This window comes from Thermothelomyces thermophilus, chromosome 3 (assembly GCF_000226095.1).
Source record: "Thermothelomyces thermophilus ATCC 42464 chromosome 3, complete sequence".
NCBI classification, from domain to species: Eukaryota; Fungi; Ascomycota; class Sordariomycetes; order Sordariales; family Chaetomiaceae; genus Thermothelomyces; species Thermothelomyces thermophilus.
This window is the reverse complement of record NC_016474.1, coordinates 3673972-3693321: the sequence shown is the minus strand read 5'-3', so window position 1 is coordinate 3693321 and position 19350 is coordinate 3673972. Positions and strand designations below refer to the sequence as shown.

The 19350-nt window shown below is 58.4% G+C and overlaps 5 protein-coding genes across 5 annotated transcripts; 4 read left to right on the top strand and 1 right to left on the bottom strand.

The window, feature by feature from the left end:
* The first annotated feature begins 160 nt into the window (after positions 1–160).
* Positions 161–1724, top strand: MYCTH_2305213 (uncharacterized protein). Its single transcript, XM_003663315.1, has one exon. The coding sequence runs from the start codon at positions 338–340 to the stop codon at positions 1484–1486; it is 1149 nt and encodes a 382-aa protein (XP_003663363.1). The 5' UTR covers positions 161–337; the 3' UTR covers positions 1487–1724.
* Positions 1725–2559: 835 nt separating this feature from the next.
* On the top strand, positions 2560–5094 carry MYCTH_2305210 (uncharacterized protein). Its single transcript, XM_003663314.1, has 5 exons — positions 2560–3959; positions 4017–4147; positions 4207–4371; positions 4428–4882; positions 4959–5094. Exons 1-4 carry the CDS (start codon positions 2782–2784, stop codon positions 4769–4771), a joined length of 1818 nt encoding a protein of 605 aa, XP_003663362.1. The 5' UTR covers positions 2560–2781; the 3' UTR covers positions 4772–4882; positions 4959–5094.
* A 2132-nt stretch (positions 5095–7226) lies between these two features.
* Positions 7227–9761, top strand: MYCTH_2093040 (uncharacterized protein; the record flags this gene model as incomplete). Its single annotated transcript, XM_003663313.1, has 10 exons — positions 7227–7398; positions 7504–7657; positions 7785–7845; positions 7922–7973; positions 8032–8169; positions 8234–8517; positions 8578–8679; positions 8746–9109; positions 9189–9508; positions 9591–9761. 10 exons carry the CDS (start codon positions 7227–7229, stop codon positions 9663–9665), a joined length of 1722 nt encoding a protein of 573 aa, XP_003663361.1. The 3' UTR covers positions 9666–9761.
* Positions 9762–10450: 689 nt separating this feature from the next.
* On the top strand, positions 10451–14224 carry MYCTH_2305205 (uncharacterized protein). Its single transcript, XM_003663312.1, has 5 exons — positions 10451–10611; positions 10689–10875; positions 10947–13458; positions 13621–13825; positions 13914–14224. The coding sequence occupies exons 1-5, from the start codon at positions 10532–10534 to the stop codon at positions 13951–13953; spliced, it is 3024 nt and encodes a 1007-aa protein (XP_003663360.1). The 5' UTR covers positions 10451–10531; the 3' UTR covers positions 13954–14224.
* A 1737-nt stretch (positions 14225–15961) lies between these two features.
* Positions 15962–19079, bottom strand: MYCTH_2305202 (uncharacterized protein). Its single transcript, XM_003663311.1, has 2 exons — positions 18235–19079; positions 15962–18172 (listed from the first exon to the last, which is right to left on the bottom strand). The coding sequence occupies exons 1-2, from the start codon at positions 18287–18289 to the stop codon at positions 16245–16247; spliced, it is 1983 nt and encodes a 660-aa protein (XP_003663359.1). The 5' UTR covers positions 18290–19079; the 3' UTR covers positions 15962–16244.
* Between the last annotated feature and the right edge of the window lie 271 nt (positions 19080–19350).

The window sequence follows — 19350 nt, the reverse complement described above, 5'->3', positions numbered from 1 at the left end:
CGCAGTTCTGCCTGCTTGAATTGGCCCCACATTAATGCCCACAACTGCCCCACAACTTTGCCCCTCCCCAAGCTTGAACTGCCCTGCCGCCTTTTGTCACCCAGCCACAGCATGCTACGAGCTTATTAACCCGCATAACTACTTGAAACTCCGACCACCCCGCTTCAACCCTCGTTATCGTTCAGTGCGAGCAGACTCTGCGCCCCACCCAAAGGTCAGAATAAGGAAACACCAAGACCAAGGTGGCCTATCATAAACCAGCCTCGGGAGACGGTCTCGCCTTCTCTACACTATAAAGCCTTACTTTGGGTTTTGTCTCCAGTTGGAGCTATACAGCATGTCTGCTGACAACGATACTTATGCGCCAAAGAGTCCCGACCTGTCTTTGTTCTATTCGGGCCCCACACCGCCCGCGGAACCTGCAGAACCCCAGCAGCTTTTATCGCAACATTCACAGCCAAACTTTTCCCACCTGCAGACTTCCTCCAGGGCTTACTTCCCGGACTCTCGATCGCAGCAATTTCAACCAGAACCCCGACTAGGTCAACAATACCAAAGTCAGCCATTGGCGCAGACGTTCGCTCAAACACCTCATCCAAGCGACCCAGCCGCCAGCCAAGCGCCCCCAGGAGTTGGCGTCGGTGCAGGACACGCATCCATCGCACAACACCAATACTACCCCCCTCGTGCAGCTAGCTATCCCATCGCCGGGTACTCACAACCCGGCAGCCATTACACGGCAACACAGGTCCCACCGCCGCAACAGCAGGCGCCGTTCTACCAACCTCCGTATCGCGGTAGTCTCCAGTATCAACCCCCGCAACAACCTCACCAAGCACCGCACGAAGTCGCCGCTCCCCAAGCCCAGGCGCGCCAACTTAACGATTACCGCGAATCCGCATCGGCACAGGACCACCCCTCCTCCGGCAAAGCTGACGCGATGCCGCCGAGGAGAGCAGCCGCCGCCGCGGCAGCCGCCGCAGTAACCGCCCAGGCCGCGTCCGATGCCGCGGGGAACGGATCCTCGAGCCCGTCGGCAGCTCCGGCGCCAGCAGCAACCTCCTCACCTTTCGAGTCGATCACGGTCAAGACGAAATTCCCGACGGCACGCATCAAGCGGATCATGCAGGCGGACGAGGAGGTTGGGAAGGTCGCCCAGCAGACGCCCATCGCGGTGGGCAAGGCGCTGGAGTTGTTTATGGTGGCCCTGGTGACCAAGAGCGCCGAGGTAGCGAGGCAGCGCAACTCGAAGCGGGTGTCGGCGCAGATGCTGAAGCAGGTCGTGGAGGGGGACGATCAGTGGGACTTCTTGCGGGATATTGTTGGGAAGGTGGAAGGGGAGGAGAAGGGAGGCAAGGGAGGCAGCCAGGGTCAGGGTGGGAGGGTGAAGGCGGAAAATAGCGAGACCGATGATGAGATGGGCGGCGGTGATGCGGCTGCTGGAACGAAGAAGAAGAGGGGCGGCGGAAGGAAGAAGAAGGTTTAATTCAAGGAAAAGGACTCTGGGGGAGAAGTTGGGAGACAAGGAGAAGCTGGTGTTTCTTCTCCGATGGGCATGGTCGGTGGTGGAGCTTGGGTGACTTGAGAGTTTGGAATGGTTGGTAAGGCAATTGTCTTTGACGAACTGGGGGCACGGGCGTTGGGATACGGCAACTTGCGGGCATGATACAAAGCGATGTTTTTATACGGTGTTTGGCAAATTAGTGACACTCGGCGGCGCGCTGGGCCTCCCCACTTGGAGTTTATTTCATTCTTAGGGACCATCGCGCCGAGGGCCGACTGGATGGGTTTTAAAATTGCCCAGGAAAGTTAATGTTTTGTTGGGTGTACCAACGTTGAGGGTTGCTTTGCCAAACATCGTGTGCTATCTAGCGGTGGGCAAACCCAAACGGGGTTAATCTTTCCCTGCTTGATAAGGCTTGGGGCTGTTTGGTGTACTGCTCAGGTAAGGTGTCTCGGAACATGCAACTTTATCGGCATGCCGCGGGATACACAATTATCGGCCTGCCCAGGTCGGAATCAGCCGTTTTGACTGGCCGGGCGCCTCCGTATGTATGTATGTACAACGCCAGGCTGGCGTTCATTTTTTTTGGGCAGCAACTCGAACCGGGCAGCTTAAATAGCGCTGCCGGCTCAATTCAGCGCGCTTCTGTCGGGAACGCCGACGGATCTTCCGGGTTGCGTTGTTCTTAGTTAGCCTTGTACTTGGCATCACGGCGAAGGATAGTAGGGAGCTGAGAGATGCGATAATGCCTGGGGTGATTGGTGTGCGGCACGCTCCCCTCTCGATGCTCGAAATCGCGGTAATTCCTGCGGGTGGGTCGACGAGGCAGTAAGAATGTGGGCGGTTTTAATCCATCTACTACACTATTATCGGAGGAAGTTGGAAGATGAACAAGGGAGGTGGAGGAATTTGGAAAGGAGGGGGTGATTGATGGATGCACGCCGCCTCAAGCCCCCCGGGCACCTCCAGTGTACTCAGTAGACTGCAGGCAGAGCACGGGGCAGGCACTAACCTGACCCAGCCAGCTAGCGTTGTTTTGCCAGCGGTTGTCTCCACTTAGCTGCGCACCAATGCCTCCCTCGTTTGCCGAGCCCTGTTCTGGCTCTTTTAATCCCCGTTCGGCGTCCTAGCAACCCTACGTACGTACCTTAGATACATGCCCAGGCCGAACGGCACGGAGAGATACACATGCGACGTGTCCGACAGACCCCTCTTCATGCCAGCGCGACACCGTCATGGCCGGTTGACCTGATGGGGCTTGCGCGGCGCCGTCCATAATGCCAACCCGGGGTCGTTCCCCGGCTCCCAGCCTTCCGCCTGTCAGCGACGAGGCTACCGTTCCTCTCTCTGAGCTTTTCAAAAGCGGTTTCGACCCGGCCAGTTTTGATTCAACTCCTCAACTCGCCGATGGAAGCATCCTTGTGGCCCCAGACGGCACCCGCTACCGCATCGAGAGGATTTCAGACCCGGCCCCCGCCGGGAGTCGCGTGCCCTCCTCGACATCCTCGACACCGGTTCCTCCTCCTCGTCCTCCTCCCGCTGCCGCCCAACCGGCCGGTTTCTACACGCTAAGTGTTACGGGCTCAGGTTCTCCAGCTTCTATCCCGCCGCCGCAGTTCCACGTGCACGATCCTCCCGAAACAGCCCCTAGCTGGGGAAGGTCTCCCTCCAATGCCAGCTCGTACTCCCGCTCCTCCGGCGCATACTCGACTCAATCCGCATATGCCGGGACTGCGATTTCCGGGTCCAGCCCAACGCATGAAGTTGCGGGAATGATGGCGCAGCTCAGCATTGACAACTACTTTAGCGCAGCGCCGCTCTACACAGAGTCCGATGGCGGGGTCCAGGCAGCCGAAACTCTCACCGATCCCGATGTGGTTCGGAGGTTACCGACGAGCCCCGCGAGCCTGCGTAGTCTGTCAACCTCCCCAAGGATGTCCGGTACCCGTCATGAACAACCATCGCCTCACGAGGAATCGTCTTGGGTTGCGCACAACTACCCCAGCCCTGGTGCCGCCCCGCAATACTGGACCAAGGTCAACTACGCGAGTTATACGACACAGACGAATGCCCATCTTCAATCCCAGAGACAGAGGGCAACGGCCACGACGGGTCTTCCGTCGTTATTGGATCACGCCACGCCCGTGACACCGCCACAGCAAGCTTCCGACCCAATTTCCGCTCATTCGACCCCTCTCCCGGCCTCGCCTGATAAGGAAGTTCGGAATGGTCAAGGAATTTGGAATGAGTCCTCCTGCCGCCCGCTCTACGTCCCCGTGTCGGCGTCGTCGCCGTCCTTCGTCCCGCCGCAATTGACTTGCGTGAATCCATCCTCCGCCGAATACGACACGGTGACCCCTGTGGTCGTGTATCATCAAGCCCACACAACGATAAGCGACGGGGCAAGTACGGGACGAGATAACGTTCTTCCAGGGGAGATTTTACTGTTTGACGGGTAAAGCCATCCCTCGGAACCGGATGTTGATTGAAAAGCACTGACGTATTCGCGCAGCCCCGTGAAAAGCGCCCAGACCCTCACCTCGCCGGCCTTCCGGGACGGGGTTCTGAAGGTGTTTCGAAATACACTCACCAACGATCTCCGGTTCTACTGCAAGGTTGATCGAGAGTCGGAGACCTACTGGAGTATGTCCTCCACCCGACACCGTTCCCCCCTGCCGCGCCCAGACTGACGTGTCGCGCAGTGAAAGCGAACAATGCGCAACTCGTCCCAGCCTACGCATACGATCAGCGACTACCCTACGTCGTCTACATCCGCGATAAGGAAAGCGACAAGGGCAGTGGGTACATGCAGGCTTCACAGGGAAACTGCAGACCGAGCGGCATCTATCAGTTCTCGAGTTTGAAAGGTAACAGCAGCCCATAGCCTTGACTCTAGCGGCTCGGATTTCTGACCGACCAGTAGACCTGTTCGACTTCCAGGAGACGCTCACAGGCGAAAAGGTGGTGCTAGACATTGGCAGTGTACGCATGGTGACGCTCAGCAAAGCAAACAGCCGGTCGAGCACCCAATACTCAAGTGCGCGGCTACAAATTTGGCATGAGGTAGAAGGACGGAGGACCGCCCAGTCCGATGTGGCGTCGTTCGTCACAGCCGGCACGACGCTGTCGGGGCCGCTGCGGGAACGGCTCGTGGCGAGCTCTTCAAGGTTAATGTTGTATCTGGGACGTACGGGGGAATACGTCACCTGTTTCAGTACGTTTCGGTTCACAGAACGGACCATGAATCAGCCACTAACGCGGAGATAGTCACGGATGACCTCGAGATCAAAGTGGAGGGCCAAACCTCGGTCAAATTGAAGCCCAGAAAAGGGCCAACGCCGTTTTCAAGGAAGGGATCGCGGTGGCCATCAGTCAAAGGTGGGATATTTTTTTTCCGATCAACTTTATTTGTTGGCTCTTTCCCCAAAAGAGGGTTGTCACTGACAGGCAGCAGCTCACCTGGAACCGAAGCAAGGTCCCGAGTCAGCAGGGCTTGATATTCACGGCAGAGTCGTCGAGGTCGATATCGGGTCAGAGTATGACTCGTATAAGACGTTTGAAATCGAGTTTGAGAACTCGCCGAGTCAGTATTTAACGGCCCTACATCGTTCATGTTTTGAAATGCTGACCTGTTATGGACAGGCCAAGATAATTTCCTGCGAAAATGGGACGAAGTTATTAGGGAGCGAAGGCATCAGCGCCAACGACTCAACAAAATCCAGGAGGAAATGGACGCGGCAGTGTTTTCACCGCAAGTGGCTTTGCGTCTGAAGTAGTGCATGACTGAAGATGTTGCTGCCCGGGACGGCAGACGAAGGATTTTTACCCAAATACCACAGCATAAGATATACCTATGTATATCGGCTTTGGTGTATGTATATATGCATACACACATCGACAGGCGAGCGCAATAGTGGGGAACCCAAAAAAATTCATGAATGCATTTTTTTATGCATCTCTCGGTGGCATTGATATGTATATAACCTGAGGACATTCCGCAAGATTGCAGGTAAGCGGTGATACTCCGTAGTTTACAGGACGAGAAGAAGAAGAGAGTATTCCGGTGGCAACCCCCGCAATGCCCCCGATTAAACTACACTACTACTCCGTAGTACTAATTGGAAAGGGGCTGCAGGTTGCCCTGCGTGACGCAAATCGAGTGTTGAAAAGTGAGCGCAATTGAGGCGCACTGCACCTCCCGTAATTGCCGGCATTTTCCCCCCTTATCCGTCCTGACTCTCGGACGCGTCGTACGAAGCAAGTCCTTGGGTAACCGATTCGATTCAAGTGCTGGGAAACGGAGGCACGCGAGCATCAACCAAAGCTAGGAAGGTTCTTGGCGTGATGTCCCATGGGCTCCACTTTTCCACCTAAGACCCGACCGGGGTTCGAAGCCACGAGGCAGCATGCATTCGCCTTTCCCGTTGTTAAACTCGAAGGTGAATTGTCCCGAAAGACCCTAGTTGTCGTAGTATAATCCGTAGTAACTCTGGTGTTAAGTGTACTAGTAGTACATGCGGAGTAGGAGGGTAAAGAGTTGGATAGGGGTGTAGTGTACGTGGATCTTTCCATGAAGGGGGAAAAGTCGGAGATATAAGCTTTGTTGAGGAGTCGGCGCAGCCCGACGACAGGTCCCCCCACACGATGTGGCTCTCGGCGACATGAACGGTGGCACCCTGTCGGACGGCTTGATGACCCGACCCACTCGCTGTCGTCCCATCGACTCCATCGCTTCTTATCCGACCGCAATCTGGGGTTGCCCCACCTTCCTATCCGACCCCCTTCTTCTCTCCCGCTTATCGACTCAGTTCTAGCAAATCACCTTCTCCCATCCTGCAAGACCCTCTGACCAGTGGGGGTAAGCCTGCAAAAAAGCCCACACATGCCCTCGCATGTGCCTTCCCTGGGCCCCCCGGCTTGTTGGGCTCTGGCTCGGCCGCTCATTGGACAGATGGGTCGCTTCAGCACTCCAGCTCTGGAATCTTCAATGTTCCATTGGACGCCATCGCCTGTGGACTAGCATGGCCATCCTTTCGTGGGCAACCCTGGTACAGGGTAGGTAACTAGTGTAGTGTACACTAGTGTACTTGTGCGCTAGCGTAGCGTAGAATGTCCCGCCCCAGATTCGAGCTTTTGGGTTTCCTTCCAGCCGTGAGATGAGGCTCTGCTGCGGAGTGCCGCCCGTGGGTTTTGTACGGGTTTCTCTCTAAACCGCCCGTTATACTCCACCCCGGCTTTATGATGGTTGTTTTCGCTTTTGGTTCTTTCGACGGACAAGTACAAGGCTAAAGCTCTTCTCGGCTGTGTTTTAATATCCTGTTTATTCGACTTTCTCCCCCCCCCCCCGGGCGGGCGCGGTCCGCTTCTCGACTCTGCGCGTCAACCACACAGCCTTGCTTCTCCCCAGGCTTAGGACAGTGGCATTTTGTCCAGGCCGTCTCGGTCCCCCGGTTTAGCGCCGGTGAATGGCGCCGGTGGCATTTGTTGGGCGGCTGACCACGGCGAGAGGTTCAATTAACACACGGAGACGTACGAATCGCAGGGCTCCATAGCGCCGAACCACACAACCCCCTCTTCCCCCCCCCCTCCCCCGTCCGGCAACCCTGCTGTAGATGACAGCGTATCCGCTATACGGGAAGAGGGTGCTCTCCTGACGAGGTGGTCCCGGAGAGGAATTAGCCGCAGAGGGAAGTTGGGAGCAGAGGTGGCTGGCCGGATCGACATGCAGGAACCAGAAATCTTTGAGCAGCCGGTGGTCAGCAAAGATCCCGAAGCACACCCCGTCGGTGACGATCACGGAACGTATGGAGGGACTGTCTACAGCCACGGAGTAGGGACAACGACTGCCGCGGATGATGATGCGAGTGACTACCGCGACTTTGTGTACCCTGAAGGTTGGTGTCTTGTTTCCTTCCCACCCTTCCCCCTCTCTGTCTCTCTTGTATCGATGTGTGAGGTGTGGCGAGGCAGGCTTCCTGACGCGGAACACGCTTTTACAGACAGGAAACTTGGGACATGGTCGACCGCGTTTCTGATCATCAACCGTGTGGTCGGGGCCGGGATATTTTCGACACCGTCACGCATCATATTCTGCCTCGATAGTGTCGGCGCGGCGCTGCTCTTTTGGGTCCTGGGTGGGGTGATGACGTTCTGGTCAGTCTTTCCGACTCGATGAATTATGTCGCTGCGAGGCGCTTGGGCTAACTTGTTACAGTGGGTATGGGCCACCGGGGCGTGTATTCGATATTTTTATTTTCCTGTTGCGCTGACGTTGAGCCAGGCTTTTCGTCTACCTCGAGTATGGCACCGCTCTGCCGCGATCAGGTGGCGAGAAAGTCTATGTGAGCTCGACCCGTTCTATTCCATAGTTCAGCTATTCGAGAGGTTGCTGACGGGCCCGGCCCTGTTCGTGTATAGTTGGAACGTGTGTACAGGAGGCCCAAGTACCTGGCCACATGCGTTTTCGCAGGTGAGAGTGCCAGCACAACGAAAAGTCCCGGGAGCGCACACGATCACTTACCCCAGAGTAGTCCAGTTTGTCCTCTTTGCCATCTCCACGGGAAACTGCATCAGTTTCAGCAGCTACCTTTTGCGCGCTGTCACACAGAAACCACCCGAAGACGGGAGTTGGCTGAACAGGGGAATTGCCGTCGCCACTATTACTGGTGAGCCCTGCCCCTCTCCCGAATTTTGGCCCAGGCCGCCAGGCACACTGACCAAGCACTCCAGTGGTCTGCCTTATCCACGCGTTTGCCCCACGCTGGGGCATCTGGCTCAGCAATGGCTTTGGCGCCTTCAAGCTCATCATGCTCAGCTTGCTTGTCTGCACGGGTTTCGCCGCTCTCGCCGGAAGAACGGTAGCCCCGCGACCCGACAACTTCTCAAGTTTCCGTGGAGCGGGCTCTTCGAGAAGGCCCGACGAAGGCTCTGACGCTGGCGGAGCCGCGGGGGGCTACTCGATTGCTCTGCTGCAAGTGCTCTACTCGTATAGCGGCTGGGAGAATGCTAATTATGTAGGTCCATCGCCTGGCTTGGGTGGGCGTACGTGCCGGGCAATACTGACAGGGTCGCAGGTCCTTACCGAAGTCAGAAGCGCACCCAGGACTCTGAAAAGAGCAGCGCCCATATCTGTCTCGGTCGTTACCGCGCTGTACCTCCTGGCTAACATTTCCTATGTAAGAGGCCGAACCTACACCGCAGCTTGCTTCCTTGGGAGGGCTCGGCCCTGCTAACGGCTTCAGTTTGCCGCGATGAGCAAGGAGGAAATTGGGAACGCCGGCGTCACCGTGGCGGCCCAGTTCTTCGAGAATGTGTGGGGCAAGAGTGCCTTCGTGGTCAGAGTGATGCCTCTTTTCATCGGCCTGTCCGCTCTCGGAAACGCATTTGCGCAGTCTTTTGCTATGCCCCGAGTCAAACAGGAGCTATCCAAGGAGGGTATCCTACCGTGGTCTCGCTTCTGGGCCAGCGACTGGCCATTTAACGCACCAACCGGAGCGATATTCTTGCATTGGATTTTCAGCACCATCTTCATCCTCGGGTCCAATACGCCGGACGTCTACGTCTTCGTCACCAACATCTTCATCTATTCTGGTAACTACATCAAATGTATGTCCTATGCCTTGGCTCTCCGTTCCATCGCTCTCCCCACCGTTTCTCTGACATTGAGGTTTTTTTTCTCCCCTAGTATTCCTCGCCTTGGGGCTCGTCTATCTCAGCTTTGCCCCCTCCGAGAGGTGGGCCGAGCAGCGCACAAACTTCCGCAGCTCGCCGCTGCTGACGATATTCTGGATCGTGGCGCTCCTGTTCGTCCAGGCGGCGCCCTTCATCGAGAACGACTTTCTCCAGAACGTGCCGTACTACGTGTTCCCCACGCTTGGCACCAGCCTGCTAGTCATCGGCACGGCGTACTGGCTCGTGTGGGCAAAGGTGCTGCCGGCCTTTGGGTACCGGATCCAGCATGAGATTGTGCAGATGCCGGACGGCAGCGAGAGGGTCAAATACAAGGTGAGTCCCGCTACGAGACCATCAGGTCCTATTTTCGTATGTGGCTTTAAAGACACGCTGTATGGCTGACGCTGCGGTGCAGAGGGTCAAACCCAAGAAGCGGAAGAAGCGAAAGCAGGGGCAGTGGACTCGACAACGGAGACGGTCTGTTTGGTAATAAGGTTAATATTTGGGACTGATACAAGGGAATGGAGTTTGGGTTATCGCGTTTATGTGATCCATCCATTAGAAAAATTTGAACAGCGTGTTTGATACGAAGTCAGGAGCGAGAAAATCATCGTTTTTTCCCGTTTTTGAAACCCCCCTTTCCCCCTTTCTGAATAATCAAGCAGAACACCCAGCAACCCCCTTCCCCCCCCCCCCCCCCCCGGGAAAGACCCCGACGGCTTCTCAATTTTCAAACTCTTTGGGTCCCGGGTCGAGGGATTGGCCCGGAGTATGGAACTCAAATAACGTATAGGTAGTTAAACCACTTGAGGGATTACCGCCTCACTCCGCTGCATAACTGCCATCATTGACAAGGTGGGGGCAGGGGTCCAATTTGAGGGTTCAGAGAGGCAGCCGAGCGCCGGCAGGTGGGGCACACGGACGAACAAGGAGCGGAACGCTCCGGCGAATTGGCCAAATGGAGAGAGCTCTGGCTCAGTTGTCCTCACACGGGAGGTCCAAAAGCTTCAACCATCACTACCAGCACCACTCTCGTGTCCTTTCTTTGGACCCGATACATTAGGAGGAGGATTTGCAGGGTCGGACGACGAACAGCCGAGGCAGTCAGCCATGCTGCAGCAGTTACGCGCACCTGGATCCGCCCACGCTACCGTCGACGCCGAGCGCTCGTGAACAGGGCGAGGAGGACATGAGCATGCTTCTGCCCTCCCCACCCCACTACCACGATCACGACCACGACCACGACCACGACCACCACCGCCATCACCACCACCGCCACTACCGCCACCACCGCCGTCCGATCTCTTGCTCTTCCACTCCAGTCTAGCCGCTCCCTCCTTGACGCCGTCGCAACCAATGTCTTGGGACTTGCTGAAGCGGTTCCTCGAGAGCGATGTCTTCAACCAGAACCCCTTCCTCTCGGTGTCGTATCTCTCGTGCGTGTCCTCGAATGCCCGAGGGAGGCCATCCCGTTCCCGCTTGACGCATCGCGTTGCTGACCTCGCGCTTGCAGTCGCTACGCCGACCACATAGGCATCCACTATGTCCTCTGCAACAAGCTTCGGCAGTTCCCTTACGAGGACATCGAGTTCTTCCTCCCACAGCTATGCCACCTCATCATAAGCGTCGACAACGAGTCGATGGCTCTGGAGGAGTTCCTGCTGGACCTGTGCGACGAGTCGGTTACCGCTGCGCTGCTGGTTCGCCATCCCCCCCCGTCTTTTGTCTCTCGCACCGCCGGTCGGTGATTGCTAACGACCAAGCTTCGCAGACCTTCTGGCTGTTCCAGACGTACCTACACGATCTCGCGGCGAATCCCCAGACCGAGGCTTTCAAGACTTGTCGCCGGGTGTACAACAAGGTGCAACACATTGTCTTCGGTCTTTCCGAGCACGCGCGCAACGAGAGGATCACGGAGAACGTCCTGCCGGTGACGGTTCTCGGGAGCTTCGTCCTCGCGAGCGTCGCGTGCCCTTTCCTGCCGCAGTGGGCTGGACCGTTGGCCATCGCCCAGGCCCGGAAACCGCGCCCCCTTGAGGAGACGATATCGGAACCCGTCATCGTGGCAAACAAGAATGCGCCGACGCGCGCACATACCGTCACCGCCGGGAGTACTCGCTCAAGGCGCGCAAAGGAGGGGCGCAGCGTGAGTGCCCAGGAGGTCAAGACGCAGACCAGTCCACGCAGGGCGTCGGGCAAGGCCAAGCCGGCGACAAAGGCGTCTCGGCCGCCTTCGAGATCGAAACCGACCGAGTCGGCATCGCAGGAACAGGAGGACGAGGAGCAGCTGTCCAGCCGCCTCGAGGACCTCTCCCTGGAAGCCCGCCTCAGCTCGGCCTCGTTGCCCCTTCCGGATTCCCGGCCCCGTCTGGTAACGAGACCGACGACGCCATTGTCGGCCGGCTTACGTCCCTCCGAGCCCACGTCATCGCCGAAGCGGCACTCGCACCACGTCCGGACGCTCCTGAGCCAGTCCGAATTGACACGTGAGCAAAAGACGCGGCTGCTCCGGCAAAACTACTTCCGCTGCCAGACCGCCTTTCTATCCGCGCTCGAGGACATCTCGAACCGTCTCGTTGTGGTCCCGAAACCGGCGCGGCTTAGCGCCCTCCGTGCCGAACTAGCTCTCATCGCCCGAGACCTCCCGGCAGAGGTGGATATTCCCGTCATCTGCCCTCCCGACCTGGTGGATGGCTCCCCATCCAAGAGCCGCCACCACAGAATCGTACGGCTCAACCCGGCCGAGGCCACGGTCCTAAACAGTGCCGAAAAGGTCCCATACCTGCTGATGGTCGAGATACTACGCGACGACCTCACGTTCGACCCCGACACCCCGGACAACCAGAGGCTGCTCACGACGCTGCTGTCCGAACATGGGACGCGGAAACGCATCTTCGATCTGTCGGACTCGCCACGCGTAGCGCCCGCTTCTCGAGCACCACCAGAGCCGGTCATCGATAGCGTCTTTGAGCCGGCGTCTGGCGACCTCGGGAACTCGCCCTTGCTCAAGCCTTCGGATGACGATGATGAGCTGTTGGGGTCGGCGCCGACTCAGTCCAGCACGTCGCTCCGTCTTGGTGGTACGGGCGGGGCGGCGGCTCTGGACAAGGCAGCTGCTCCGCGCAGCTCGGGCGGCTCATCCGAGTCGCTCAGCCCGTCCTTCGGCAGGAGGAGGCTGACGCTCAACAAGCCGCGGAACAACTCGGTCGATCAGCCGGACTTCTCGGCGCTCGCGGTACACATGCGCACGGCTTCGCAGATGCTTGCGCAACTGGACGCCACGAGCGGGAAGCGACCTAAGCAAGAGGTGGCGGCGATCAGGGCGCGCATCATCGCGAGCATGCAGAGCCTGGAAGAGCAAAGTTTTGATCTGGATGACGGGCACGGGCCGACATTCGACACGATCATGGCGCGCGCCCAGGCGGAGGAGGCGGCGGCGGCGGCGGCGGCGACGACGGCTGGGGGGAGAGGCGAGACCAACGGAACCGAGGGCGGCGACGACGCGACGACAACCGTCGAGCCGAGTCTCAATGCCAACGCCGGCATCGACAGGATGGAGAACGACATCAAGACGGGCGGATTGCAGCGGAAGGGCGACCGCGACGACCCCAGCGCGGCCGTGTTCGGCGAGGCCTGGGAGGCGAAGAAGGAGCGGATCCGCAAGTCGTCGCCCTACGGGTGGATGAAGAACTGGGACCTGGTCAGCGTCATCGTCAAGACGGGGTCCGACCTCCGCCAGGAAGCGTTTGCGTGCCAGCTGATCCGCGTCTGCCACAAGATCTGGAAGGACGCGGGCGTGCCCGTCTGGGTCAAGCTCATGCGCATCTTGGTCACGGGCGAGTCGTCGGGCCTGATCGAGACCATCGCCAACGGCGTGTCGCTGCACTCGATCAAGCGCAGCCTGACGCTGGCCTCGATCGAGTCCGGGCAGAACCCGCGCCGCCGCATCGCCACGCTCAAGGACCACTTCATCAAGGCGTTTGGCCTCCCAGAGGGCGAGGCCTACCGGGCCGGCGTCGACGCGTTCAAGCGCTCGCTCGCCGCCTACAGCGTCATCTCGTACGTCCTGCAGCTAAAGGACCGCCACAACGGGAACGTGCTCATCGACAACGAAGGGCACATCATCCACATCGACTTTGGCTTCATGCTGTCCAACTCGCCCGGGTCGGTCGGGTTCGAGGCGGCGCCGTTCAAGCTGACGTACGAGTATGTCGAAGTGCTGGGCGGCGTCGGGTCGCCCGACTTTGAGGACTACAAGAAGCTCTGCAAGCAGGGGTTCCAGGGTACGTTTGTTCTATTTCCTTTTCCTTCTCCGAACAATTATCCATCTTCCCACTCCCCACTCCCCTTCTCCCTTTTCCCCCTCCCTTCTTCCACTGCTACGCCGAAGAACGGGTCATGATGGGTGGGGCTAAGGGATGCTGACTGGCGATAAACCGGAGCAGCCCTGCGGCGATCGGCAGACAACATCATCGACCTGGTGGCCATGATGGGGCGCGACTCCAAGATGCCGTGCTTCGGCGCCGGTGTCGCGCAGGTCACGGCGGCGCTGAGGCAGCGGTTCCAACTGCAGCTGAGCGCCGACGAGGCGGAGCAGTTTGTCGAGACTGATCTTATTGCCAAGTCACTTGGCAGTTATTACACACGACTGTAAGTTCCATGTGCCTTTCTTCCCCGTTGGTCTCAGCTTACTTATCTCCGTTCCTACCGTGCGGATCGATGCTGATGATATGCGTAGTTATGATACCTTCCAGTATAGGACTCAGGGAATCTACTAGACGGGACGTGGGGGGCGAAACAAACAAGTCATGCGCACGGCTTGGACGATTGAGGGCAGCTGTGTTTGCCTCGACTTTGTTGAAGGCGTGGAAACTAATCAAAGGCTTATATACCACACATCCATTCGTTGGCCTATCTGCTATAGGAGGCAGGTTGGCTGGAATGGAGAAGGCATATGCGCGGCGTTGCGTGTGTGAAACGGATGGGCATCGAATAGACGGGGGTGGTACAGAGGCAACGTGCTGTAGTTGATGGAGCCGAGTCTTGTTTTATCATACGGGACCGGTATCGCTGGCCGGCTCCGTACTTGGGCAGACGGCGCCCCCGGCCGTATTGAAGAGGGTGAATTGTGTATTATCGGAAAGGAGGTAACGTAGGCAGAGACGGACAACGAATGGCTGATGATGATGATGGTGATGATGTCTCAACCCCCTTCTGGGAGCTAGACAGCCTCACTAAACAGAATCGATCCGAGCCCTAACACTTCCGGGTCACAAGAAAGCAAGCACGCTCGGTACCACCACCAATCGCCGATGATGAGTTACTTTAGTTCGGAAATCGGGAGGCGATTTCGGGGACTCCGAGGGTCATGGTGCAACGTGCCACGTCTGCCTTGACCAGAACTACATAATACTACTTGTGGGTTGTGGATTACCAAGTCCATGCTCGGGCCTCGGGCATGCAAGAACGGATGAATGGCAGTACATACACATATGTACAAACTAACCGCATTGTACCCAGCATTCAAGTTCCGCACATGTATGTATGTATGTACCTTATGTATGCATGTACAGTACCAATCATCGGCTTCGGCGTGTGCGCAGGGCTGCTGCATTCAGTGCCGGATGGCAGAGGAGGAGAATGCACGGTTCGGCAAGTTTTCGAATGCCGATCGCTTGCCTTTTTCTACGTACGGATTACACTAAACCGCCGCGACTTTTCGGCCCTCTCATCAGCTACTCCTGCGGATCTTTGTGTTTTTGTTTGCCTCTTTCGTTTCTCTTTTTTTTTGGCCCATGAGCAGCCAACCAACCGTCTAACCGACCAACCGACGGCTGGATGGAGGTTGAGCTGGTGCGGAAAGAAAAGTTGGGGACGGGGGCGTTTTGGTTTCCGGTTGTCTGGGAAGCTGTGGAAGGTGTCGGTTCGGAGACTGAGCGTGTGTTTCTTAGTTTGCTTGGTTGGGATGAGAGAGCAAGACTGGTTTTGACCGATGTTTTTGTTTGCCGGAGCTCGGAGTAAGCGCGGCGTGGTTCGGGTATTTTTACTTTTCATATCACGTTGGCCCCATTCTTTTTTGTATGTACATGGAGCCGCGCATGCCCGTGGTGCCGGTGTGTTCCGGGAGCATGGACTAAACCTCTCTCGCAGCCTTGCCGCCCTTGCCGCCACGGGCCCAGCTGAGGATATGACGTTATTTCAATTTTGCGCAGGAACGCCCGGGGGAAGATCTCCCGCGGAGGCCTGCAGTCTTCCTTCCCCCCTGGCCGGATCCGGAAGGGGGTGGGAGGGGGTTGGCTGGATACCAAGAACGGGGGAAGGAACGTGGGGGGGAACATCAGCAAAGCAGTAGTCATGCCTGTCGCTTTACTTCTCTATTCCAGTTTGTAAAACATCATTTATACATTCGATCGACCGCGCGATTTCAGAGTAGCCCCACGAGGGGAGATTTCCCCCCCCACAAATATCACCACGGCACAAGAGTATAATAGCACTGACGAATAAGCCAATGTATTGTAGAAGTTAAACTTACATACTACATACTAGGTTAGCATCAAGGAGGCCCCTGGAATCCAAGGAGGGCTCTAAACTCCCTGCTTCTCCATCCATGCCGCTGCCAGAGAGATCACCAAGCGCCCTGACCTCTTCTTCCGTGGGAACGACGAGGACTACTAAGGCCTCAAAAGAAACGGTGTGGTGGGTATGGTGAGGTCAAGAGAGAAGAATCAGCTTGTGAAGAGACTGTGGTGGTGCGAAAAAAAGGACGGGAAAGGAAGGAGAAGTCGAAAGGAAGCGAGACTGGTGTAAAAGTGCCGAATAATGGCGCCGTTGTTACCCATGTGGTCCCCCCCCTCCCCTTTGAGGCCAAGACTATCTCCCCCTTGATATGTTTCCTACCCTCAGCTGCTCTGGAGCCACTCTCTGCAGCCTCACCCTTCGTGCCCTCGGCACTTGATTCCCACATTTTCCTTCCCCTTGGCCGACCAACTCGTTAGTCCACCAACCAGACGCACGCCTCGCTTCCGAAAACAGGGGGGGGAAAACATCACCCACACTTTCCACACCGTCCCTAAATCGATGCCACCAGCCCGGGCGACGACAACGCAAACCCCGTCCGCGACCCGTTCGCAAGGGCAGAAGGAGGAGGAGCAGCAGCAGCAGCAGCAGCAGCAGCAACCGCCCCAGCCGTCACAGCCTGCGGAGCGTAGCTCCCGGCACCGCCGCACGACGAGAAGCCGTTACCCCCCGTCGACGGTGCCCCATACCCGAACCCGGACGTCGTCGTCGGCCGGGCCCTACTGGGGTCGGCGCCGCCGTACAGCCCGGGCGGGGTCGTCGTAGTCGCGGTCGCCGGCATGTTGTTGTTCCCTGGGAGGCCGTCATCGTCGTCGCTCCAGACGTCCACCTCGAACCTCGGCATCGTTCTCGTTCTCGTCGTCGCCCCTCTTCCGCCTGGTCCTCCTTGCTGCTTTCCCTCGCCCGAAGCGACAGCAGTGGAAGCAGAAGAAAGGGTGGTGATGGTGGTGGAAGAGGTGGTGGTGGAGGAGGAGGAGAAGGGGGGTGACGACGACGACGAAGAAGAAGAAGAAGAGGGAGAACCGAGACCGTCCAGTAACCGGCCCAGATCGTCCCCGGCCCACCCCGTCAGGTCATAGCTCACTCCGTCCACCACCACCGCCCGCACCGCCGCGCGCAGGCCGGAACAGTCCGGAGTCTGCTGCCGCGCCGCGGGGTTGGTACCGCCGTGGCCGTGGCCGTGGTCGTGGCCGTGGTTGTCGATGGTGTTGGCGTCGCTGCCGATGTTGATGCTGCCGTCCTGTGGCGGCGGCGGCGGCGGCAGCGGCGATGAGCGTGGGGACGGGCCGTTGGCGAAGCTCGCGCCTTGCTGCTTGACGAAGGACAGAGCCGACTGCTGGAGCCCGCGCACCGTGATCTGCGACGTCTGTTGGACGATGCGGCGCTCGCCGTGGTGGCGCCAGCGGATGTGGAGGATGAGGTCGTGGAGCGGTTGTGGTTGCTGTTGCGGTTGCGGTTGCGGTTGCGGCTCTGGTTGGTGGCACTGGTTCTGGTAGGAATTCCGGTTCTGGTACTGGTGAGTGGCGGGGTGGTGACTAAGGGGAGAGGCTGGGGTAGTGGTTGGCATCATCGTGCTGGCGGGGTTATTGTCGTTACTGTTGTGGTTGGTTGTATGCAGGGGTGCCTTGTTGCCCCCCGAGAAGGGAGAAGCGCGAACGGGTGGTGGAGGCATGCTGGTCATGCCGCCGTACGCAGCGCGGGTGAAGAAGGGCCGGGGGCCCGGCGGCGGTGGGGGAGGAGGCGCGGGATGCCCCCTTGGAATGAACGGAAAGGTGCCTTGGGGCGGACGTGGAGGCGGGCGCGGAGGCATGCGCTGAGAGAAGCCGTGGAGGATGGGTGGGCGGCGGGAGGGGATGGCCGGGGGGTCGTAGTGCAGTTCGTAGCCCGAAGAGCCGGAGCAGCTCGACCGAGACCGAGAACGAGCAGAGCCCGCGGAACGCCAGGGGGAGCGGGACCTGGCGCGACCCTGTCTCTTCGTCTTGCGCCTCGCCGAGCTCGCCTTGGCTGACTTGTCCGCCTTTCGGCCGCGGCGCTTGGCCCTGCCCACCGAGCATACCGAGACGGTCTCGTCGTCGGACAAAGACTCGCCCTCGTCCAGCGTCACGGTGGAAGAATCGCTCCCGTGCGCCCTGTCGTCGTAGTCGTCGTCGTCGTCGTTATCGTCATCGAGTGCAAAGCTCCGCTCCTTGGCCGTGTTCACCAAGGCGAATCCGTTACTAGAGATGTGATTCTGGACTGCCTCTGCGGATTTGACATGAAGGGCTTGGAGGGCCTCGTTGAGGGACGAGGCTGCTTCGGACAGCAAGGCTTCTCGGGTGCCATCTTCAGTCTTCACCACGATAGCCCTGAGGCCCCCCAGTGGTTCTTTCGCAATGACCAACGACAAACGGGCATATGGTTTGCTGAAGAACTCGCAGTTTTCTGCAGGCCGACGAGCCGTGTTAGTGACTATAGTTTTTCTGTCACGGCCGCGGAGGACTTACCAATGATTTGGGCGCGCAGGTCGATCGAAGGGGTAGTAGAAGCTCCGGGTGCCATCTTGAATAGGAGACCCCCTTGCAGTGAAGTTTGATATTGAGAGGTCTCAGTGTCTACAAGACGCACAAGCATCTGGGTTACGCCAAACCGGTCCAAGGTGACGATGGGTGCTTACAGGAGACCGCCAGCTCCCGTAAGAGAATCCTCCCTTACTTATACCCATTTCTGCCCACCGGGTTTGCCTCTCGTGAAGGCTATTCCGGTAAGCCATGCAACGAGAGCGAGATGCATCCCGGTGCCGGGTGCGGCACAGATACTCGACGAGCCGGGAAAAAAAAGTGAGGCGCGTGCATTCATTGGACGTGGCTAGGAACGCCCGGGAACCCGGGGGGGAGTGGTGAGTGGTCGTTCTACTACCTTGGTAGGACGGTGGGGGAGCGGGTGTGGTAGAGACGGCGAAAAGAAGAGACGGGATTCGGCATGTTCCCGCGCACAGGCACCAGCCGGGCTTCGGCGAGAAGAATGCGCAGATCTCACCATGCCGAGTTTCACAGCAACCATTTGCTTTGATTGCAGCTTCTTCGGTCGGGGCAAGCGGAAACGGAAAAGGGTTACACAGGGGTATCCGAGTGGCCAGACGGCGGAGGATGAGCGTTGTGAGCGGTGAGCGGGACACACCAGAGGACGCGCTCCGGGGAGAACCGGGGGAGAGAAGCCTCCTGCATCAGCCCATCGACGACAAGGACAACGGGCTCATGCCTCCTTCCGAAGATCGGTCGCTCTCCGTTCGCAGTAGCCAGCCCATGTATGTCTCCACGGAAGACACCCCCTATCCATCTGTTGTCTTGCCACCCCGGGGCAGCAGTACGCAGTGCAGGCGGGGGAGGCAGTTGGCCGTTGAGACAGGAGGCAATCCGCGTCAGGCTATACCGTCCCGAGACTTCGTTGGCCCTTCGAGCGCAGAGCCCGAGACTTCATGCATGCTGTGCGTCGAATTCGACGTCGAACTCTGAAACGGGGCGCCAAGAAAGCAGCAAATGCGAATGGTTGATGAAGAGAAACCCTCCTTCGTGCAGATATGCAGCAGCGCCGGCAGCCAGCCAGCCTGCCTGCCTGTCTGC